General features: G+C 36.4%; 1 protein-coding gene across 4 annotated transcripts in view; it reads left to right on the forward strand.

Annotated features, from left to right (window-relative positions):
- Positions 1-22,580, forward strand: part of MANBA (mannosidase beta) — a 112,107-nt gene that overhangs the window by 63,443 nt on the left and 26,084 nt on the right. For 2 of the 4 annotated variants that reach the window (XM_045471661.1, XM_045471690.1), the window contains exons 8-12: positions 2,226-2,377; positions 6,653-6,770; positions 8,011-8,097; positions 11,419-11,586; positions 20,543-20,761. In XM_045471661.1, coding sequence (XP_045327617.1) covers positions 2,226-2,377; positions 6,653-6,770; positions 8,011-8,097; positions 11,419-11,586; positions 20,543-20,761 — 744 coding nt within the window. The remainder of the gene's footprint in view (positions 1-2,225; positions 2,378-6,652; positions 6,771-8,010; positions 8,098-11,418; positions 11,587-20,542; positions 20,762-22,580) is intronic. The other 2 variants (XM_045471679.1, XM_045471669.1) reach the window with 2 other exon arrangements.

Here is a 22,580-nt window from a genome sequence, read left to right on the forward strand (position 1 = left end):
ATTTTAAAAAGGTACCTAATCCTTTTGCATTTCCGTGTAGCTTGCAAGGAAAACTTTGAGATTCAAAAGAAGAATTTATTGAACGACAGTAGGTTACAGAGATTATAGTAGAAATAACCAGACACCGCTACTAATAACACAGTAGAAGCTGAGAACAAATGGAGTTAATCTCTGAAAACACATCTTTTTATTTTTTTTAATTTTTAAAATGAGTTTTATTTTTTAAGTTTATTTATTTATTTTGAGAGAGATAGAGCATGTGCGTGTGCACGCATGAAGGGGGAAGGAGCAGAGAGAAAGGGAGAAAGAGAATCCCAAGCAGGCTATGTGCTGTCACTGTGGAGCTGGGGGCAGGGCTGGATCCCACGAACCGTGAGATCATGACCTGAGCCGAAATCAAGAGTTGGACGCTTAACTAACTGAGCCACCCAGGCACCCCAAAACACACTTTATATACTAGACCTCTACTGTAGAATTAGAACACACCAGAGTATGCAAGCATGCATTCCATTGACCAACAGAGTGATGATGTCATCACACACATATAGCTTCTGGAAAATTCCATCATACAGTCAAAAGAGAGTGACAGTGAAAAAGGCAAATGATGTTTTAGGTTTACTATGAAGATCGTTTTGAACACAAGGACCCCCTGCAGGATGCCCGGGGATCCCCTTGTCCCTGGCCACATGTAAAGAACTACTGTTCTAGATGTTTGGATCTATGTTAAAAGTTATCTGTGAAAATCATTGTACACTTTTTACATTTTGCAACCCTAAAGCAGGTATTGGTAATTCCACATCAAGATCTTTCTCAGCCAAGACTTATTCTGTGTCTTCTCATAAAGTTAACTCTTATCACTTTGTCATGTCATATTAATAATGGCAAGGGTAAGAAAGTGGAAGAATGGTGGGCACTTATATTTCATGAAATTAATTAATTAATTAAAATTAGAGAGGAAATACACAATCTTGGTTCAAGGCTAGACTTTGTTGGTGTAGAATCAAGTTCCTCATTCCTTGATCCAGTTTATGACTGGAAGGAATGAAGATTTGGATGAGAACATCAACCTTCCCTATCTAGGGTATTACTGCTCCAGCTGAACTATGGGAAAACCTGGCTAAAGTGTCACAGGGACAAAGGTCTCAGCTTCCTCTCACATTGCAATTATAACATTGCAGGGTGTGTTCCTGTTCCGTCTTCTGGTTGGAACTGCGCATCTCCTGAGCTCTCTCAAACATTGGGTTTAATGTGATAATTAGTTACAATTACATTGCCCTTTAACAAATCACTACTAATGTGCACTAATGTGCCATTAAGATTGGAAAGTTGTTAAATTGTGAAATACCTTGTGCTGAATGTCTTTGATTCTAAGATGCACATTTGGACACATTTTAACAACACTGAAATGAGAATGTGTTTTTCTTTCTTTTTAAAAACATTTTTTTAAAAGATTTATTTATTATTTTTGAGAGAGAGCACACAAGCAGGGAAGGGGCAGAGAGAGAGGGGGACAGAAGATCTAAAGCGGGCCCTGTGCTGACAGCAGTGGGCCCCATGTGGGGCTCGAACCCATGAACCACGAGGTCATGACCTGAGCCGAAGTCAGACGCTCAGGTGCTTGAGAATGTGTTTTTCAATCAAAGATGCATCAGTTTAACTGGTGGGATTTCCTCCCCCATTTTTGTGAAATATGTTTTTGTTTATATTTCTTTTGATATAATTACAAATGCTTATTTCATGAGGAAGACTAGAATGTATTTCCTCTTTAATAGTTTCTATATTTTTTCTATTAAAAGATTTACAGAATCTGGTGATAATTTCTTATATATATATATTCTGAAATGTGCATTTCCACATTAAGTGCCTCGTAGCAAATAGGAAATTAACATTAAATTATTTTCATGTAAACTGTTCAAAAGTTTGCTCTCCTTTTCAAAAAAAAATCTCTTTTGGGGCTCCTGTGTAGCTCAGTGGGTTAAGCATCCAGCTTCAGCTCAGGTCATGATCTCATGATTGGTGAGTTCAAGCCCAGCGTCAGGCTCTGTGCTGACAACTCAGGCCTGGAGCCTCCTTCAGATTCTGTGTCTCCCTCTCTCTGTGCCCCTCCCCTGCTCCCACTCTCTCTCTTTCTCTCAAGAATAAAATCAACATAAAAAAAACCTCCAAAATCCTCTTTTGCTTATGTTTTCAATTTGATATTGAGTATTTAATTTTGTTCATAATAGGTTTATTTTAGGACAGTGGAACTTATAGAAGAGTCCATTGAAGGGTCTCAAGGTCTGAGTTTCTACTTCAAAATTAATGGATTGCCCATATTTCTGAAAGGCTCAAACTGGATCCCAGCAGATTCGTTCCAGGATCGAGTAACCTCTGACTTGTAAGTTATTGTTTTTTTGTTTCTTCTTTTTCTTTTTATTAACGGTCCCACAAAGCTAAAGAGTTACTCATTTTTTACTTTCTTTGGTTCCAGTGAAAGGAACTCAGAGAAAAGACAGAATTCTGGGATGGTGGAAACTTTAGAATGGAAAGGATTTTTAAATCATATATTCAACTCTCATGAGCTATAGATAGTCTTAACAGCTAAACTACTAGAGACTGCTGAAACCATCCAATTTTTAAAAAACTATTATATATTTCCTCTGGAGGAACAAGAAAGTGTCTCGTGCACATTTTGGATAGTTAGTTCCTGGGAAAAAAAATGATTAAATTTGGCTTTTTTTTTAAAAAAACAAAAACCTTAAATATTTCTGTGCATTCTTTTTAAAAAATGGAAACCCATATTTACCTCTTCATTCTGAGCTCTTTGCATATTCTTTTACTTTTACCTTAATAAAAAGAACATTAAAAACTTTACAAATTTAAATCTAGAAAAAAAATGTAAAGTGTTTATCTGAAGCTTTGAGAATAGCACTTTACAAGAAAATATTTCCTGATTGTGATTATAAGCTTTGTGATAGTAAAAATGAACTTTGTGAAGTGAGAATAAACACATTTAACTTACTTACATATGGATAAATATGCATTGTAGCATATTATTCGGTGTTTAGAATTTGCCAAAAATTGTAGTAATTTGCTTTTACTTTAAACTGTGTAAAAAAGAGAGAGAGAGAGAGAGAGAAGCAAACTGTAAGACAGACTCTTAACTATAGAGAACAAACTGAGGGTTGCTGGAGGGGAGGAGAATGGGCTGGATGGATGAGGGATGTTAAGGAGGGCACTTGTTGGGATGAGCATTGGTGCTATATATAAGTGATGAATCACTATATTCTATTACTGAAACCAATATTCTTTTATATGTTAGCCAACTAGAGTTTAAATAAAAACTTGAAACAAGAAAAAAAATAAAAATAAAAAGATAGAGAAAGGCAAACCTAGAATCAGACTCTCAACTATAGAGAACAAACTGATGGTTGGTTACCAGAGGAGAGGTGGGTGGACTCACGGATTAAATAGTTGATGGGTATTAGAGAGGGCACTTGTGATGGGCACAGGGTGTTGTACTTTTTTTATAATTAAAAGTTTTTTAATGTTTATTTATTTTTGAAATCAAGAAATGTGAGATCATGACCTGACCTGAAGTCAGATGTTTAGCTGACTGAGCCACCCAGGAGCCCCAGGGTATTGTACTTAAGTGCTGAATCACTATATCATAACCCTGAAACTAACAAGGCACTGTATGTTAACTAACTAGAATTTCAATAAAAATGTATACAAAAAGAAAAAAGAAAAAGAAAGCCCAGAAATGGACTCACGACTGTATGATCAACTAATCCTCGACAAAGTAGGAAAGAATATCCAATGGAAAAAAGACAGTCCCTTCAACCAATGATGTTGAGAAAACTGGACAGCAATGTACAAAAGAATGAAACTGGACCACTTTCTTATAGCACACACAAAAATAAATAAGTTCAACATGGATGAGAGACCTAAATGTGAGACAAGAAACCATTAAAATCCTAGAGAAGTCAGGCAGCAACCTCTTTGACCTCGGCCATAGCAACTTCTTACTAGACACATCTCTGGAGGAAAGGGAAACAAAAGCAAAAATGAACTATTGTGACTTCATCAATATAAGAAATTTCTGCACAGTGAAGGAAACAATCAGCAAAACTAAAAGGCAACCTTTGGAATTGTAGAAGATATTTGCACATGAGATATCTGATAAAGGGTTAGTATCCAAAATCTGCCATCAAACTCAACTCCTCACACTCAACACCGAAAAAACAAATAATCCAGTTAAGAAATGGGCAGAAGACGTGAATAGACACTTTTTCAAAGAAGGCATACAGATGGCCAACAGACACATGAAAAAATGCTCAAAGTCACTCATCATCAGGGAAATACAAATCAAAACTACAATGAGATATTACCTCACACCAGTCAGAATGGCTAAAATTAAGAACATGGGAAACAACAAGTGTTGGCGATGATGCAGAGAAACGGGAACCCTCTTACACTGCTGGTAGGAATGCAAACTGGTGCAGCCACTCTGGAAAACAGTGTGGAGGTTCCTCAAAAAGTTAAAACTAGAACTACCCTATGACCCAGCAGTCGCACTACTAGGTATTTACCCAAAGGATACAAAAATACTGATTCGAAGGGGAAACATGCACCCCAATGTTTATGGCAGCACTATCGACAATAGCCAAATAATGGAAAGAGCCCAAATGTCCATGTACTGATGAATGGATAAAGAAGTGGTGTGTGTGTGTGTGTGTGTGTGTGTGTGTGTGTGTATGTGTACATATATATATAATGGAATATTAAGGAGCCATAAAAAGAATGAAGTCTTGCCAGTTGAAATGACGTGGATGGAACTAGAGTATATTTTGCTAAGCAAAATAAGTCAGTCAGAGACAATATGTGGTATGATTTCATGCATATGGGGAATTTGAGAAACAAAATGGATGAAAGTGGAGGGGAAAAAAGAGGCAAAGCATAAAACAGACTCTTAACTATAGAGAACAAACTGAGGGTTGATGGAGGGAAGTGGGTGGGAGATGGGTTAAATGGGTGATGGGTATTAAAGAGGGCACTTGTGATGAGCACTGGGTGTTGTATTAAGTGATGAATCACAAAATTCTATTCCTGAAACTAATATTACACTGTATGTTACCTAACTGGAATTTAAATATAAACTTAAAAAAGAAAAAAAAATTAAAACAAGCAAACAAACAAAAATGAACAGTGTATATCGTCTTGAATTTCATATGAAAGTGAAATTATTCTCCAGACATAGACACAGATAATTTACTGCCTCTTTTGCTTTTCATAGTTCCTCTCCTAGCTGGCTTTGGCAGTGGCTGTTCACCATAGCTACGCCAATTAGTGAACCTGCCCATGGATGCCTTTGCTGAAGCACAATGCTCTGGGTCCTTGGTCAGCCAGTTATTGGGCTTCTTGGTTCCTCCCTGGGCTCTGTTCTGGATATGCAGGTAGATGTTCTCAAAGTAGCTGTTAATTGCTAGATTTTCCTGTGGGTCATGTGAATAGGAATTGGAAAGATGAGAAAGGAAACTTACTAGAGAAAGAAGCATAGCAGGTGCCCTACTTATGATGGTTCAGCATGATTTTTTGACTTTACCATGGTGTAAGAGTAATACACATTCAGTAGAAATTATACTTTGAATTTTAAATTTTGATCTATTCCTGGGCAAGTGATCTGTCGAACAGTAATCTCTCATGATCCTGGGCCGTGGTGGTGGCCTCAGCTCCCAGTCAGCCACATGACACTGAGGGTGATCAACCGATACACTCACGATCCTTCTGTTCCCATGTAACCATTGGTTTTTCACGTTCACTATAGTATTCAGTAAATTACAGGAGATATTTAGTACTTTATTATAAACTAGTCTATGTGCTAGATGATTTTGCCCAACTGTAGGCTAATGTACGTGTTCTGAGCACATCTAAGGTAGGTTAGGCTAAGCCAGGATGTTCAATAGGTTAAGGTGTATTGAATTCATTTTCTAATTAACAATACTTTCAACTTATGATGGGCTAATTGGGATATAATCCCATCATAAGTTGAGGAAGATATGGACTGGAAGAATTGAAAAAAAGAGATAAAAGTAAGCTAGGTACTGGGATGCCTGGGTGGCTCGTTTGGGTGTCCGACTGTTGGTTTTGGCTCAGGTTATGATCTCATGGTTTGTGAGATGGAGCCCCACTCTGACAGCACAGAGCCTGCTTGGGATTGCCTCTCCACCCCCACCCCCCCACCTCTCTCCCTTCCCTGCTTGTGTTCTCTCTCCAAATAAATAACCTTAAAAAAAAAAGGCATACCAGGAACTAATATGCAAAATTTGACTTTTGTCTTATAATTTGCAACGGTTATATAAAATTAGCTCATACTTTCTAAGGTTTTACAACTCTTTTAAAAACAGTATAATAATAACAGTGTGAATTTAGAAGGCAGAAAAAAGGTATAACCCATAATTTTTCTAGATTTGCTTATGTGGTTACAGTTAATGTGTATATAATTTCCACTTTCTCCACTTAGCACTGTATCCAAACCATCAAAATTTCAAAATGTGTTTTTCTAACAGAGGTTTGAAATGTATTTATCAACCAGGATGTGTTTTTTAAAATATTTTTTTTAACACCCCCAGATTTCCAAATTAACATTTGTTTTTTAAAATTTCTTCTATAGGCTACGGCTCCTTTTGCAGTCTGCTGTGGATGCTAACATGAATACTCTCCGGGTTTGGGGAGGAGGAATATATGAGCAAGATGAATTCTATCGACTCTGTGATGAACTGGGAATAATGGTGGGTAGCTGACAGCATTTTATTGGTTGATATGTTACTGTATCCTCACTTGGACCTCCTGTGTTCTAAGTGGGTGATATTGCTCGTTCCTTCTTTTCTCAGAGCTGGAAATGATATTCCACTTTTTGTAGAGGAATAAATGGCATCTTGCAAGACCTGAACCATAGCTGATGGCGAATATCATAATTATGTAATTATTTTTAAGTGGTAGACATTCTATATATTTATATATTTGTAATTTTCTTTGTGATATGAGGGTATGATTAAATCTATTAAAATGTTTTACTTTAAGGAGATCCAGCAAGACCTATAGAGAAGAAAAATAATAAATGAAGAAAAGCTATGTTTCATATTGTATTTAAGTATCCCAAGGATGTTTTGCATTGGTGAGGGTTAAGCAAAGGAAATACATTCTTTTAGTTCTAGTATTACAGGTCTAACATAGAAAGCACTCCAGAGAGGAATAGTAATTATAATAATATTGATAATACTGATGGTCATAATATGACAATATTCTATCATATTTATTGAATGTCAAGCATTGTTCTCAGTGCTCTGCATTTATTATTTTATTTCATATTCATGTCTATCCTACGAAGTAATTTCTGTTGTTCTCCATCCCCAACAACCGATAAGGAAACTGACACGTGGAGGAGAGGTTAAATAACCTGAAATCAAGGTTGTGACTCAGGTTGACTGGTTTGGGGCCCGTGCTTTTAATCACCGCGTCATAACAACCTCCCTAGAAATGAACTTATGTGGTTTCGTTATGAAAATGTCCATGTAGCAATCCTTTTGGCCATGAAAAGTTAATTCCTTTATAAACAAAGACTCTCTTAACAGTCTGGTCCATCTCTCGATATCAAATTCCCAGTGAAAATGAGAGTATTGCAGTGTGGAGGGGGGGGGGAGGTTCTTTTTTGAATTTCATATTCCTCTCAACACGCTCACTGTTTCCTGAGTTGAATACCCCTCTCTTCACTTTCTTTTCTCCCTACTTAACACTTTCTCCTCTCAGATTCCCACCCTCCCCAGTTTTGTGCAATTCTGGAAGGTCGTGCGGTCTATGAGAGCCTTTCCCACTGCTTGAATCGCAGTATTGCTCAAATGATCCCACTCATCAGGCCAACTTGACTTTTCATTTTCCTGAAGGATAATTCCCAAAGTTCTAAATGAAGAATTTCTTTCAGTGTAATAAAATCTATGGAAGTGCTTCATTGCCTTTTATTTTATTTGATAGGTATGGCAGGATTTTATGTTTGCCTGTGCTCTTTATCCGACTGATCAGGGCTTCCTGGATTCAGTGAGAACAGAAGTTGCTCACCAGGTATGTTATTACCATTCCAAGCAGAAAGAAATGCTTATGTTTCATTTTGCTTTTTATTAAAACTCTCTTCGTTTTTTCTTTTCTTTTCTTTTCTTTTCTTTTCTTTTCTTTTCTTTTCTTTTCTTTTCCTTTCTTTTTCCTTTCCTTTCTTTTTTGGTTGTTGTTCTCTTTACTAAATCGCATGAACATCACAATCATATAATTGACTTCCCTGGTCTAATAGCTTTAACATCACTTACATGCTGATAACGCTCAGATTTATCCCCAGCTCTGACTTCTCTGCTTGAATTCCTGGTTCTTCTATCCAGCTGCCTGCTTGGCACCTCTACTTGTAGGTTTCAGAGTCCTCTCAAATGTAACATGTCCAAACCAAATTTGCATTACCTTCTCCAAACCTGCGTTTCCTGCAGTTTTCCTCACCTCAATAAATGGCAAAGCCGGTCTTCGCAACTCTCAGGTCAAAAAGTTAAAGTGATTCTTGACTCCTTGATTTCTTCTGCATTCCATATGTATACACCTATATTTATAGATATATAAGTGCAAGGAAGTGATTGTAATGTAACTCTGTCCACTGAAAAGGACTAGAAACAATGAACAACCTCATAATACTGAGTATCCTTTTATTGAAATAATTTTTCCTATTAAGAGAAGGGCTTTGGGGGAGGGGCCAACATGGTAGAGAAGTAGGGGGATCCAAACTTCCCTCATCTCTCAAACAAAGTAGTGTTGAAGCCAAAGGACTTTGAACCCCAAGGGTCCAGGAAGAAAAGAAAAGTGCTTCTTAGAGAAATGGCTGATTCCGGGTCTGAGACAGCAAATATACTAGATAATCCCGGAATATTTTGACATAAGATAACAAGGAAACTATCAAAGATATGTCAAAAAGAACTTGGACAAGGCTATCACCAACCAATAGCAGTACAATTTGAGCTCAATAAGGATAAGGACGTCAGTGGATTGAAATCCATCAAGTATGTTAAATTCCGTGATTTCATCATTATAATGTCTGTGGATGTACATTTGTGTGGAAAACTAAAAGAAACGCAAGGAAGTGATTAGTATAATACTCAAGATAGTGGTTACTGTTGGAAGGAGGAAAGCATTGTAATTAAAAGGGGCGCATGAGGGGGGTGCCTGGGTGGCTCAGTCGGTTAAGTGTCTGACTCTTGATCTCAGCCCAGGTCATGATTTCATGGTTCCTGGGTTCGAGTCCCACCTCGGGCTCTGCACTGATGGTGATGGCACAGAGCCTTCTTGGGATTCTGTCTCTCCTTCTCTCTGCCCCTCCCCCACTTGTGCTCACTCTCTCTCCTTCCCTCTCTCTCGCTCTCAAAATAAATAAATAAACTTAAAAAAATAAATATAAGGGGTGCATGAGGGCTTCTGGGTTTCTCTTTCTTGGTCTACCTTGTGGTTACAAGGCTGATTGCCTTATAATAATTCACTGTGTCAATTTTTTTTTATGTCTGTGTTTTATTTTTTTAGAAAAAGATTTAGAAAGTACAAATGAATCATCCCTTGCTCCGAGCCCTCCAGATAAAGATCCTCATCATGTCCTATCCTGTCTCTGCCGGCCTCCTGGCCCCATCAAGCATTCTCTTCCTGTGCCATCCTTGCTCTGGAGTACTTTCTCCCTGTGGACCTCTCATTTTTTTCTGGCACACTTGAGCATGACTTTCTCTGGGAAGAAAGCCTTTCTATATTTGCAAGTCTGGATCATATCATTTGCCCTTTGTGACATATATCACACTTTGAATTACTTGTTCCATGTTTTGTTTTCCCTGCAAGACTGTAGTCTCCCTGAGGCCCAGAGGCTTGTTCCTCTGTGTATCCTCACTAGCTGGCTTATTTATCAGGAACATAGATAGATGGATGAATGAACTTTAGAAATATTAATTATAGTTATGTAGGTTGCAAACATTTCAGTTTTTTAAACTTTTTTCATACAAATAAATAAAATATGATATCAGTGTGCCTTCCATTCTTTTATGTATTATTAAAGAGAAGGAGAACATTTTTTTGCAGAGTTCGTTAAAATTTTAAAGTAGAGCTTGCCACAAAATTCTAGGTCAGCTTGAAGGGTATGTGTAGAACAGAGTCACTGCAGCTTTTTGCCTCTTCAGTATTTGTGTTTTCAGTAGCACCATAAACATGCCATTCATAGTTGGTAGCAGCCCTCACTTCCTGGGGATGCGCAAAGGCAAATAAAGGAAATAGTATTTATAAGGCTAGTTTAGAAAAACACAAGACTGTAATTTTTGAGAATGAGATAAATCTCTTTAATGCATCCTTAATGCATCTCTGTTTCGTATAGGAGATACTTAGCATCTTGAATGGAGGCCACACGGAGAACATCAGCTGGGATCCATCACTGTAACCATGTGTTACGTGGAAGAGAAGTTATAAACACCAATGAGGTTATATTGCTAAAATGAGTTCCAAAGGAATTTCTCTTGATCATTGACTCACTCCGCTGTCAAAGAGATTTCATTACCTTCTTTTGCTGGAGTCCATCTTCTAGTGTGTCAGAAGAACTGGATCCTTCCACCTTTATGTAGGGCTGGTCCACAGAGAGCCCAGTTCATGCAGGTTCAATTCTTAAGGCTGGTAGGATTTTCAGATAGATTGCTGATTTCTTCCTCTATGTTTGGATATATTCGGTAACTTGCATAACATTAGTTGATTTCTCAGGGCATGACATTGATAGTTATTTCTGGAGCTATCCTCTTGATGCCCTAATCCTTTTTCTGTTAGAATACTCCATATATTTGTCTTTAACTTACGGAATATCTCTGGGACTCACTTGCTTTGTGAAACCCTCTCTAGTTGTCTTTGTGGTTTTCTGAATTCAGGGGAGACTGTGACAACCTCAGTCCCTCTTTCAGCAGAAGTGGTCGTTCTACCTCATTTGTTTCTTCACACAAAACTCCAGCTTGTTCTTGAGAAACTCCTCTGTAATATAATGTCTCCTGCCTTTTGTATTTCTTAGAACCTTTTTGTGGCAAGTCAGATAACGATGAGGTTGATTTATTTTTCTTTTTTAATAAAAGGGATTATGTTTTCTTCAGTTTTTATACAATAGAGGAGAAGAACCCTATCTTATTGGTGTTTATAAAATCTAGGCAAAAAGAATCAGAGATTGCTTAAAATGTATCCCTACAGGTAATGTTACAAGCCATTTTCTAATGAGTTTTCTGACACATAAGAATTTATGTGCAGAAATGCAATGGCTATACTTTTGTGAATAATTATAGCTCTGAGGTTTTTTTTTTTTTTCGTATTGGTCATTTGAAAATTATTTTATGTTTTTTGAAATTTTAGATCAGGAGACTGAAATCTCATCCTTCCATCATCATATGGGGTGGAAATAATGAAAATGAAGCAGCACTGATGATGAATTGGTTTAATATACACACCAGTGAACTGAATACCTACATCAATGACTATGTGATTCTGTATGTGAAAAATATTCGACAGATTGTTTTGGCAGTAAGTAATGATTTTTCATGCAGTAGAATTTAAGAAACTCTTTTGAAAGTGGATCAGTTTGAATATTGGTATAGTATACTTCTGTGTCCTTTTTTAGGTCAACCTTCAACATTATCATTTTAATACAGAGCTGCATGTGAATGGATTATAATGCTGCAGCATGTGAATGGGCTCGTGGGTTATGGACTTCTTTAGGAATTAACTTATCTATGGAACTCACCACACATACACCAATATTGTGTTTATACTTGCAGATTATCATAGACTCTTTCTGGAGCCCATCCATGGAACCCCAAAGGTTGAGAATTTCTACTTTAGATGGTTTACCGATATGCCACTTCTTTTTTTCTTTCTTTCTTTTTGTTCCTCAATATATTAATATCGTGAATTCTGGGAATTAATTTTCTAATAATAAACTAGTTCTAGTATAAGCTCTGTTTAGTTACAACTTCTTGTTCTTGTATTCTGTGTTAGATTTGGTTTGCTAATATTTTAGTTAGACTTTGAAAATTTATATTCATGAGCAAATTTGGTCTGTGGTAAGAATTGTAAACTCAAATGCCTAGAGGAGCCAAATTTGTTTAAAAAAAATAAGTAGAGTAGATGAGGCTTACAGAGAGAAGAGGGGACTGTGGTACTAGGAAAATGGATGTTGGGTCTCATTAATATTGAGAATTTTTTCTTAAAGCTTATTTATTTATTTTGAGAGAGACAGAGACAGCACAAGTGGGGGAGGGGCAGAGAGAGAGGGAGAGAGAGAATCCCAAGCAGGCTATGCACTGCCAGCATACAGCCTGATGCAGGGCTTGAACCCACAAAGCTGTGAGATCATGACCTGAGCTGAAACCAAGAGTTGGTTACTTAACTGACTGGGCCACCCAGGTGCTCCAGCATTTTTTTTTTTTTTTTTTTTTTTTAGAGACAGAGCACGAGCTGGGGGAAAGGAGCAAAGGGAGGAAGAGAGAGAATCCCAAGCAGGCTCCAAACTCGGTGCAGAGGCCAACATGGGGTTTGATCCCACCACTTGGGATCATGACCTGAGCTGGAATCAAGAGCCAGATGCTCAATGGACTGAGCCATCCAAGCACCCTTCTTATCTTTTTGATGATAGCCATCCTCACAGGTGTGAGGTGATCCCTCATTGTGGTTTTGATTTGCATTTCTGTGATGATTAGTCAAGCACCTTTTCATGTACTTATTGGCTATCTGTATGTGTTTGGAAAAATGTTTGTTTAGATCCACGACTCATTTTTTAGTTGAATTGTTTGGTTTTTGCTATTGAATTGTATGAGTGCTTTAATGTATTTTGGATATTAACCTGTTAGCAGGTATATGATTTGGAAATATTTCCTCCCATTCAGTATTTTGCTTTTTCATTTTATTGATGGTCTTCTTTGCTGTGCAGAACCTTTTTAGTTTGATGTAGTCCCACTTGTTTATTTTTGTTGCCTTTGTTTTGGTGTCAAATCCAAAGAATCAAAGCCAAGACCAATGTCAAGGAGCTTACCACCTGTGTTTTCTTCTAGGAGTTTTATGATTTCAGATCTTACATTCAAGTCTTTAATCCATTTTGCATTGATTTTTGTGCATGATTGAAGAGAGTTGTTCAGTTTCATTCTCTTGCCTGGGACTGTCCAATTTTTCTAACACCATTTATTGAAGAGACTGTCCTTTCCCCATTGTATATTCTTGTCTCCTTTGTCATAAATTAATTGACCATGCATATATGAATTTAATTTCTGGGTTCTCTGTTCTATTCTATTGATCTATGTGTCTATTTTTATGACAATACCATAATGTTTTAATTTTGCTTTATAATGTATTTTGAAGTCAGAAAGCATGATGTCTCCAGCTTTGTTCTTCTTTCTCAAGATTGCTTTGACTATTCTGGGTCTTTTGTGGTTTCCCAAAAATTTTTGGATTATTCATTCTGTTTCATTGCAGTTTTGATAGGGATTTCATTGAATCTGTAGATAGGTTTAAATAGTATGGACAGTTTAGCAATATCAGTTCTTCTAATCCATGAGCACAGAATATATTTCCATTTACTTGTGTCTTCTTCAGTGTCTTATAATTTTCAATAATAATTTCAGTTTTTCACTTCCTTGGTTAAATTTATTCCTAGATATTTTATTCTTTTTGATGCAGTGGTGAATAAGATGGTTTTCTTAATTTCTCTTTCTAATAGTTAATTATTAGTGTACAGAAATGCAATAGATGTCTGTGTATTGATTTTGTGTCCTGAAATTTTACTGAATTCATTTATTCTAACAGTTTTTTGTGAAGTCTTTAGAATTTTCTACATATAATATCATGTCATCTGCAAACAGTGCCAGCTTTACTTTTTCCTTTACAATTAAGATACCTTCTGTTTCTTTCTCTTGTGTAATTGCTCTGAGTAGGACTTCCAGTACTATGTTGAACAAAAATGGTGAGAATGGGCATCCTGGTCTTGTTCCTGATTTTAGAAGGAAAAGTTTTGAATTTTTCACCATTGGGTATGATGTTAGCTATGGGCTTGTCATATATGGCCTTTATTATGTGGAGGTATGTTCCCTGTGTAGTTACTTTGTTGAGAGTTTTTGTAATAAATGGATGTTGAATTTTGTCAAATGCTCTTTCTGCATTTGTTGACATGATGATACGATTTTTTAAAAGTAGGCTCCACACCCATCAAGGAAGCCAATGTGTGGCTTGAACTCATGACCCCTGAGATCAAGACCTGAGCTGAGATCAAGGGTCAGACCCTTAACCAACTGAGCCACCCAGGCACCCTGTTCATGATTTTTATCCTTCATTTTATTAATGATACAAGATGTGGTGTATCATCTTGACTGATTTGTAGATGTTGAACTGTCCTTGTATCCCTAGAATAAATTCCTTTTGATCGTGATATATGATTTTTTTTTTTACTTATATGAGTTTCTTTGTTAATATTTTGTTGAGAATTTTTGCATCTGTGTTCATCAAGGATATTGGCCTGTAATTTTCTTGTGGTGACTCTATTTGGTTTTGGTATCAAGATAATGCTTGCCTTGTAAAATGAGTGTGGAAGTTTTCCATCCTCTTTTGTTTTTTGGAAAAGTTTCAGAAAGATTGGTATTAATTCTTCTTTGAATGTTTGGTAGAATTCACCAGTGAAGATGTGTGGTCCTGGACTGTTGTTTGTTGGGAGGTTTTTGATTATTGGTTCAATCTCCTTGCTAGTTAATTGGCCTGTTCATGTTTTCTGTTTCTTCATGATTCCATTTTGGAAGGTTGCATGTTTTTAGGAATTTATCCATTTCTCCTAGGTTGTCCAATTTGTTGGTGTATAGTTGTTCACAGTAGTCTCTTACGATCCTTTGTGTTTCTGAGGTATCAGTTTTAACATCTTTTTCATTTCTGATTTTGAGTTGTTTCTCTTTTTTTTCTCAGCAAGTCTAGCTAAAGTTCTGCCATTTTGTTTGTCTTTTAAAAAATTAATTAATTAATTAATGTATTTATTTTAATGTTTTTGGTTTTTTGGTTTTTTTGAGTGAGAGAGAAACACAATGTGTGAGTGGGGGAGGGGCACAGAGAGAGAGAGAGAGAGAGAGAGAGAGAGACACACACAGAATCCAAAGCAGGTTCCAGGTTCTGAGCTGTCAGCACAGAGCCTGATGTGGGGCTCGAACTCGTGAACTGCAAGATCATGACCTGGGCCGAGGTCGGACATTCAACTGACTGAGCCACCCAGGCGCTCGTTGTTTATCTTTTTTAAAGAACCAGTTCTTGGTTTCATTGATCTTTTCTATTGTCTTTTTAGTCTCTATTTCATTTATTTCTCCTTTGATCTTTGTTATATCCTTCCTCCTACTAACTTTGGGCGACATTTGTTCTTTTTCTAGTTTATTAAGGTATAAAGTTAGATTCTTTATTTGAAATTTTTGTTTTTTTGTTTCTTGAAATGGTCATTTATCTCTCTGATCTTTCCTCTTAAACTGCTTTTCCTGCATCTCATAATTTTTGGTATGTTGTATTTCCATTTTCATTTGTCTCAAGGTATGTTTTAATTTCTCTTTTGATGTCCTTGTTGATTCATTTATTGTTCCGTGGCATATTCCTTAATCATCACATATTTGTCAATTTTCCAGCCTTCTTCTTATAATTGATTTCTAGTTTCATACCCTTGGGGTCCAAAAATCTGCCTGATGTGAGTTCAGTCTTCTCAAATTTGTTAAGATTTGTTTTGTGGCCTGACATATGATCTATATTGGAGAACGTTCAATGTGCACCTGAGAAGAATGTGTATTCTGTTGCTTTTGGATGTTATGTGCTGTGTTTATCTGTTAAGTCCATCTGGTCTAAAGTGTCATTTAAAATTCTGTAATTATAAGTGCTAAAACAGAACTTGATATATATCGTATATGAATATGTTCATAGGTGAAATAAGGGAAAAGGGAGAGGAAAGAGCTTGTTCCCAACTCCACTGTAGAGCCCTTCCTTACGGTGGTTCTTTTTGCATTACTGCTTTCTAATAGGCATATTATACTTGTATTTACTACATGCATAAACATTATATAATAATATAAATTAGCTTTTTTTTTTTGCAGGGAGAGGAAGTAGCACTTTATTTTTTGTAGTAATGTAACTTTTCAAAAGATGAAACTTTTAAAAGCTTTAATGTTTAATATGTGATTTAGTAATCTGATTGTCTTTATAATTTTTTGATCTATAATTAGATATTTTAAATATTTGGGTATCTCTTGAACCAACATAAAAAGGGACATATTTAAAAGAATAGTATGTGATTTTGGCACCCAAATATGTTCAGTTCATGAGACTCTTCATTTATGTGAAGAAACTTCAGTGAGAATTCATGAAAAACTTAGGTTCACATTTTTTTAGCTTATCTGATGTGCTAAGTCATGTGTCATGAAGAATTTTTTTATCCACAAATGGTGATGGTATAAGCTTTAATTAATATTTATAGAACATTTATTTTATAATCTTTTTTCTCATAGTGTTGGTATTACATTTTTCATATCTGATGGATTTAAGAAATGGATTTTAATATTTGAGGATTTTCATTTCACAGCTCAGTGGTTGAGAGGTTTTAATTCCAAGAGGAAGCGAATGAGGCATGTGGCCCCATAGTGGTGCAAATTGGTTAGGAAACCACTTCCTAGGAACAGCTCTGTATTATGGAAATGGGAACATGAATTTTGGTGGACATTTAGCCATATCTTCCACACATGGGTTATTTACCATTTACTGTGGTCCTGTGAAGGAGTAGTTATTATCCCCATTTTGCAGATAAGTCTATTGAGGCTTAGACCTGTCCAAAAATAATAAGGTTCTGATATGATATTTAAACTCAGTCCATCTGACTCAATGGCCTCTATTCTTTTCTTTTTTTTTTTCTCCTGCTGTGCCTTTTATTCCCATGACCTGTTCATTCCAGGAACTTGTATCTCCCGCTCCCCTTCTCCCATTTTGCCCAACTGCTGACCCGACCCCTTCTGGCAACCATCAGTTTGTTTTGTGTATTTATAGGTCTGATTCTGCTTTTTGTTTATTCATTTGTTTTTGTTTTAGATTCCACTATGAGTAAAATCATATATTATTTTGTGTTTCTCAGTCTGACTTATTTCACCTACCATAATATCCTCTAGGTGCATCCATCCATAATGCCCTCTGGGTCCACCTCAAATGACACAATTTCATCTTTTTTTGGCTGTGAAAGATTCCACTATATAGATATAGATATAGATATAGATATAGATATAGATATAGATATAGATATAGATATAGATCTGACATCTTCCTTATCCATTGGTCCATTGATGGACACTTAGATTGCTTCAATATATTGGTTGTTGTAAATAATGCTGCAATAAACACAGAGGCACACATATCTTTTTGAATTAGTGTGTTCCTTTTCTTTGGGTGGTAGATACCCAGTAGTAGAATTATTGGATTATATGGTGTTTCTATATTTAGTTTTTCAAAGCACTTCCATACTGTTTTCCACTGTGGCTGCACCAATTTACATTCCTACCAGCAGTATGCAAGGGTTACCTTTTTTCCTATATCCTTGGTCAACACTTGTTTCTTGTCTTTTTGGTTTTATCCATTCTGATAGGTGTAAAATGATATTTCATTTTAGTTTTGAGTTGCATTTCCATTTGCTGAGTGATGTTGAGAATGTTTTCATGTGTTCATTGGCCATCTGTATGTCCTTTCTGGAAAAATGTCTGTCCAAGTCCTCTGCCCATTTTTTAATTGGATTATTTGGGTTTTTTTGGTGTTGAGTTGTATATGTTCTTTATATATTTTGGATATACATTTATATATATCCCCTTATCAGATATATCATTTGCAAGTATCTTCTCCCATTCAGTAAGTTGTCTATTTATTTTGTTGATGGCTTCCTTTGCTGTGCAAAAGCTTTTTTCTTTTGATGTCCTCCAAATAGTTTATTTTTACTTTTGTTCTTCTTGCCTGAGGGAACATATCTAGAAATATGTTGCTATGTCTAATGTCAGAGAAATTACTGCCTGTGTTTTTTATGGTTTTTAGGATTTTTATGATTTCAGCCCTCACACTTACATATTTAATTCATTTTGAGTCTATTTTTGCTTATTGTGTTAAAAGGTGGTACAGTTTAATTCTTTGGCATATAGCTGTCCAGTTTTCCCAGTACCGTTTATTAAGGAGACTGTCTTTTTCCCACTGCATATTCTTGCCTCTTTTGTCATATTAATTGACTGTATAGTTGTGGGTTTATTCCTGGGCTCTCTATTCTGTTCCACTGATCTATGTATCGATTTTTATGTCAGTACCATACTATTTTGATTACTACAGCTTTGTAGTGTATCTTGAGTTGAATTTTTATAACCTCCAAACCTTGTTTTTCTTTTTCAAGATGTCTTTGGCTGTTTGGGGATCTTCTGTGGTTACATACAAATTGTAGTATTATTTGTTTTAGTTTTGTAAAAAATGCTATTGGTATTTTGATAGGGATGCATTGAATCTGTGGATTGGTTTGAGTAGTATGGACATTTAAATAATACTGATTCTTCCAATCCACGAGCATGAATATCTTTCTCTGTGTTTGGGTCATCTCCAGTTTCTTTCACCAGTGTTTTATAGTTTTCAGAGAAGAGATTGTTCACCTCTTTGGTTAAGTTTATACCTAGGTATTTTATTCTTTTTTTTTGGTGTAATTGTAAATGGTATTGTTTTTAAATTTCTTTTTCTGCCATTTTATTAGTGTATAGAAATGCTACTGATTTCTGGGTACTAATTTTGTATCCTGCAACTTAGCCTCTTATTCTTAAGCACTACACCTATGTTTTTTAAGTGGAGGAAATTTTTTCCTCCAAGGGACAGGGGAACATTTGGCAATGTCTGTAGACATTTTTTTGGTGTGTGTAGGGGTACCATCTAGTAGGAGAAGGGCAGGGATGCTGCTAAACATTCACTCTCCTCCTGCCCCCTTTCCAAAACTTGTCAAGCCCAAAATGTCAGTGTTGCCAAGGTTGAGAAATTCTGCACTAGACTTTGTACTACCCATGTTGGTAGAAGGTAATGTAAAGGCATGACATGATGGGAAAAGATTAGGAGAAAGTGCTGAGGAATAAGCTGAGTTTTAATAATGACAGGATATAAAGGATTGGCGAACAGCAGAAAGGTGCTGGTGGTTGTTGAATGCAGGAGGCAAATGGTTCTTTTTTTTTTCCTATCAGCCACTTGGCATTTCGGAGACTTGAAAATATTTTTTTAAAAAAGTAAATGGTCTGACACAAACAGACATTTCTCCAAAGAAGACATACAGATGGCCAGACGTGGGAAAAGATGCTGAACATCACTCATCATTAGGGAAATGCAAATCAAACCTACAAGGAGACATCATCTCCTTCTTGTCAGAATGGCTAGGGAACCCTTGCCTACTGTTGTTGGGAATGCAAACTGGTGCAGCCACTGTGGAAAACAGTATGGAGTTTCCTCAAAAAGCTAAAAATAGAGGGGCGCCTGGGTGGCTCAGTCGGTTGAGCGTCCGACTTCGGCTCAGGTCATGATCTCGCGGTCTGTGGGTTCGAGCCCTGCATCGGGCTCTGTGCTGACAGCTCAGAGCCCAGAGCCTGCTTCCAGTTCTGTGTCTCCCTTTCTCTCTGCCCCTCTCCCACTCATGCTCTGTCTCTTTCTCTCAAAAATAAATAAACGTTAAAAAAATTTTTTTTTTAAATTAAAAAAAAAAATAGCTAAAAATAGAACTACGCTAGGATCTAGTAATCACACTACTGGATGTTTGCCCCCAAATTACAAAAATACTAATTCAAAGGGATACATGCATCCCTGTGTTTATAGTAGCATTATTTACAATAGCCAAATTATGGAAGCAGCCCAAATGTCCAGCAATAGATGAGTGGGTAAAGAAGATGGGGTGTGTGTGTGTGTGTGTGTGTGTGTATACATAATATTCCATTGTCAATGGAATATTACTCAGCTGTAAGAAAGAATGCAATCTTGCTATTTGCAACAATGTGGCTGGATCTAGAGAGTATAATGCTAAGTGAAATAAATCAGTTAGGGAAAGACAAATACCATATGATCTCACATTTATGTGGAGTTTACAAAAACAAAAAAACCAAAAAAAAAAAATGAGTAAAGGAAAAGAAGAGAAAGATAGAGAGAGAGAGAAACCAAGAAAAAGACTCTTAACTATAGAGAACAAACTGATGGTTACCAGAGGGGAGGTGGGTGTGGGGTGATGGATGAACTAGTGATAGGATTAAGGAGTGCACTTGTCATGATGAACACTGGGTGGTGTTGAATGAAGTGTTGCATCACCAGAGTTTACACCTGAAACTGATTGTACACTGTATGTTACCTATGTTGGAATTAAAATAAAAACTTAATTTAAAAAGGTAAATGGTTTGTATTTTACTGAGTGAATATGCCTTTTAAACCATTTTATTTCTGAACTCAGAGAGACAAGACTCGCCCTTTTATCATATCCAGTCCTACAAATGGGGCCGAATCTATTGAAGAAGGCTGGCTGTCTGCCAACCCCTATGACAAGAATTTTGGTGACGTACATTTTTATGACTATAGCAATGATTGCTGGAATTGGAAAATTTTCCCCAAAGCTCGATTTGTATCTGAATATGGATATCAGTCCTGGCCTTCCTTCAGTACATTAGAAAAGGTAAGCCACTTTTGGTTTCCCAATGATTCAAAATGGTAGGCTGTGGGCCTATGTCACTTTCTCAACAGTGGTTCAGAAAGTCAAATGAAATCTACTTCTTATTTAAATGAAAGTTTAGGAAGATCATAGAACTTTTGTTTGTTTATACTTTGGGAAGCTAAATTTCTTGCAGTCATCATTTTGGGGGTTAATACTTTTCTATATTGCTTTTAATTATGTTCCTTCACAAACACTTAAAAATTAAATGGGAACCAGGGGTTGCTTAAGCCTGACTTCTTATCATGCATGAAAGTAACTCTTACTTGCTATTTTCCCTATATCCTACAACTGTTTTTCTTAAAGCTTATTTACTTATTTTGAGAGAGAGAGAGAGAGAGAGCATAAGCACACATGTGTCTGTGAGAAGGGGCAGAGAGGGGGAGAGAGAGAATCCCAAGCAGGGGGGATTCTCACGTGGGGCTCGATCTCATGGACCATGAGATCATGATCTGACCTGAAATTAAGAGTCAGATGCTTAACCAGCTGAGCCACCCAGGCACCCCTAGCCTACACCTGCTTTATCATTTATAGCTATTCAGAATTGGATGGTTTGCTACAGTAAGAAAAAAGAATATGATAAATAAACTTTCGTTTAATGTTATCAGGTCATATTATTTCTTTTCTTTCATCTCCTCTTCTACCTCTTCTATTTCCTCCTCCACTTCCTCCTCTTTTTATTTCATGTTGGTGTATTTGATTTTCACTATGGCATTTCACTTTCCTTATTCCTACAGATTCAGTTGCACAAATGGATTCAATTTCAGAGTTGTGTGTATTCTTTTTTGAAGAATTTTATTGAGATATAATTCACTGACCATACAACGCACCCATTTAAAGTATATGCTTTAATGATTTTCAGTATATTCACAGAGTTGTGCAAGCATCACCACGACCTAGTTTTGGAGCATTTTCATCACCCCAAAGAAACTCTGTTCCCATTAGTAGTCACTCCCCACTCTCTCAGTCCCTCCTGCCCTGCTCTAGGCACCACTAGTCTGCTTTGTTTATTTGTTTGCCCGTTTTTCACATTTCATATTTTGGAATCATAAAATATGTTATCTTTGTAGGCTGGCTTCTTTCCCTCATCATAAAGTTTTCCAGGTTCATCCATGTTGTAGCATGTATTAGTTTTTATTCGTTTTTATTGCTGAATAATATTCCATTGTATGGATATACCACATGTTTATCCATTCATCAGTTGATGTACTTTTGTGTTATTCCCACTTTTTTGGCTATTATGAATAATGCTGCTGTGAACATTTGTATACATTTTTTTTGGTGAACATATGTTTTCAATTCTATTAAGTATATACCCTAGGAGTGGATTTCCCGGTCATATGGTAACTGTTTAACATTCTGAGGAATTGCCAAACTGTTTCCCATAGTTTGCAATGGCTTTGCCATTTTACATTCCCACCAGAAAATGTATGAGGGTTCCAATTTCTCTACATCTTTACCAACACTTATCCCCCACCCCCTTTTTCACATTTCCCTGGAAATTTGCATTTACAGGAAATTTGCATTTCCTTGAGAGCTGATGATGTTGAGCCTCTTTTCATGTGCTTCTTGGCTGTTTGTATATTTTCCTTAAAGAAATGTCTATTCCCATCCTTTGCTGATTTTTTAATTGGTATGTTTTATATCAGATATATGATTTGCAAATATTTTCTCTTAATTTGTAGATGTTCTTTTTACTTATTTGATGATTTCATTTAAGACACAAAAGTTTTAACTTTTCAAGTTATCAAAAATACTTATCAATCTTCCCTGTTATCTCTTG

The sequence above is a fragment of the Leopardus geoffroyi genome, chromosome B1 (assembly GCF_018350155.1).
Source record: "Leopardus geoffroyi isolate Oge1 chromosome B1, O.geoffroyi_Oge1_pat1.0, whole genome shotgun sequence".
In the NCBI taxonomy this organism is placed as follows: domain Eukaryota; kingdom Metazoa; phylum Chordata; class Mammalia; order Carnivora; family Felidae; genus Leopardus; species Leopardus geoffroyi.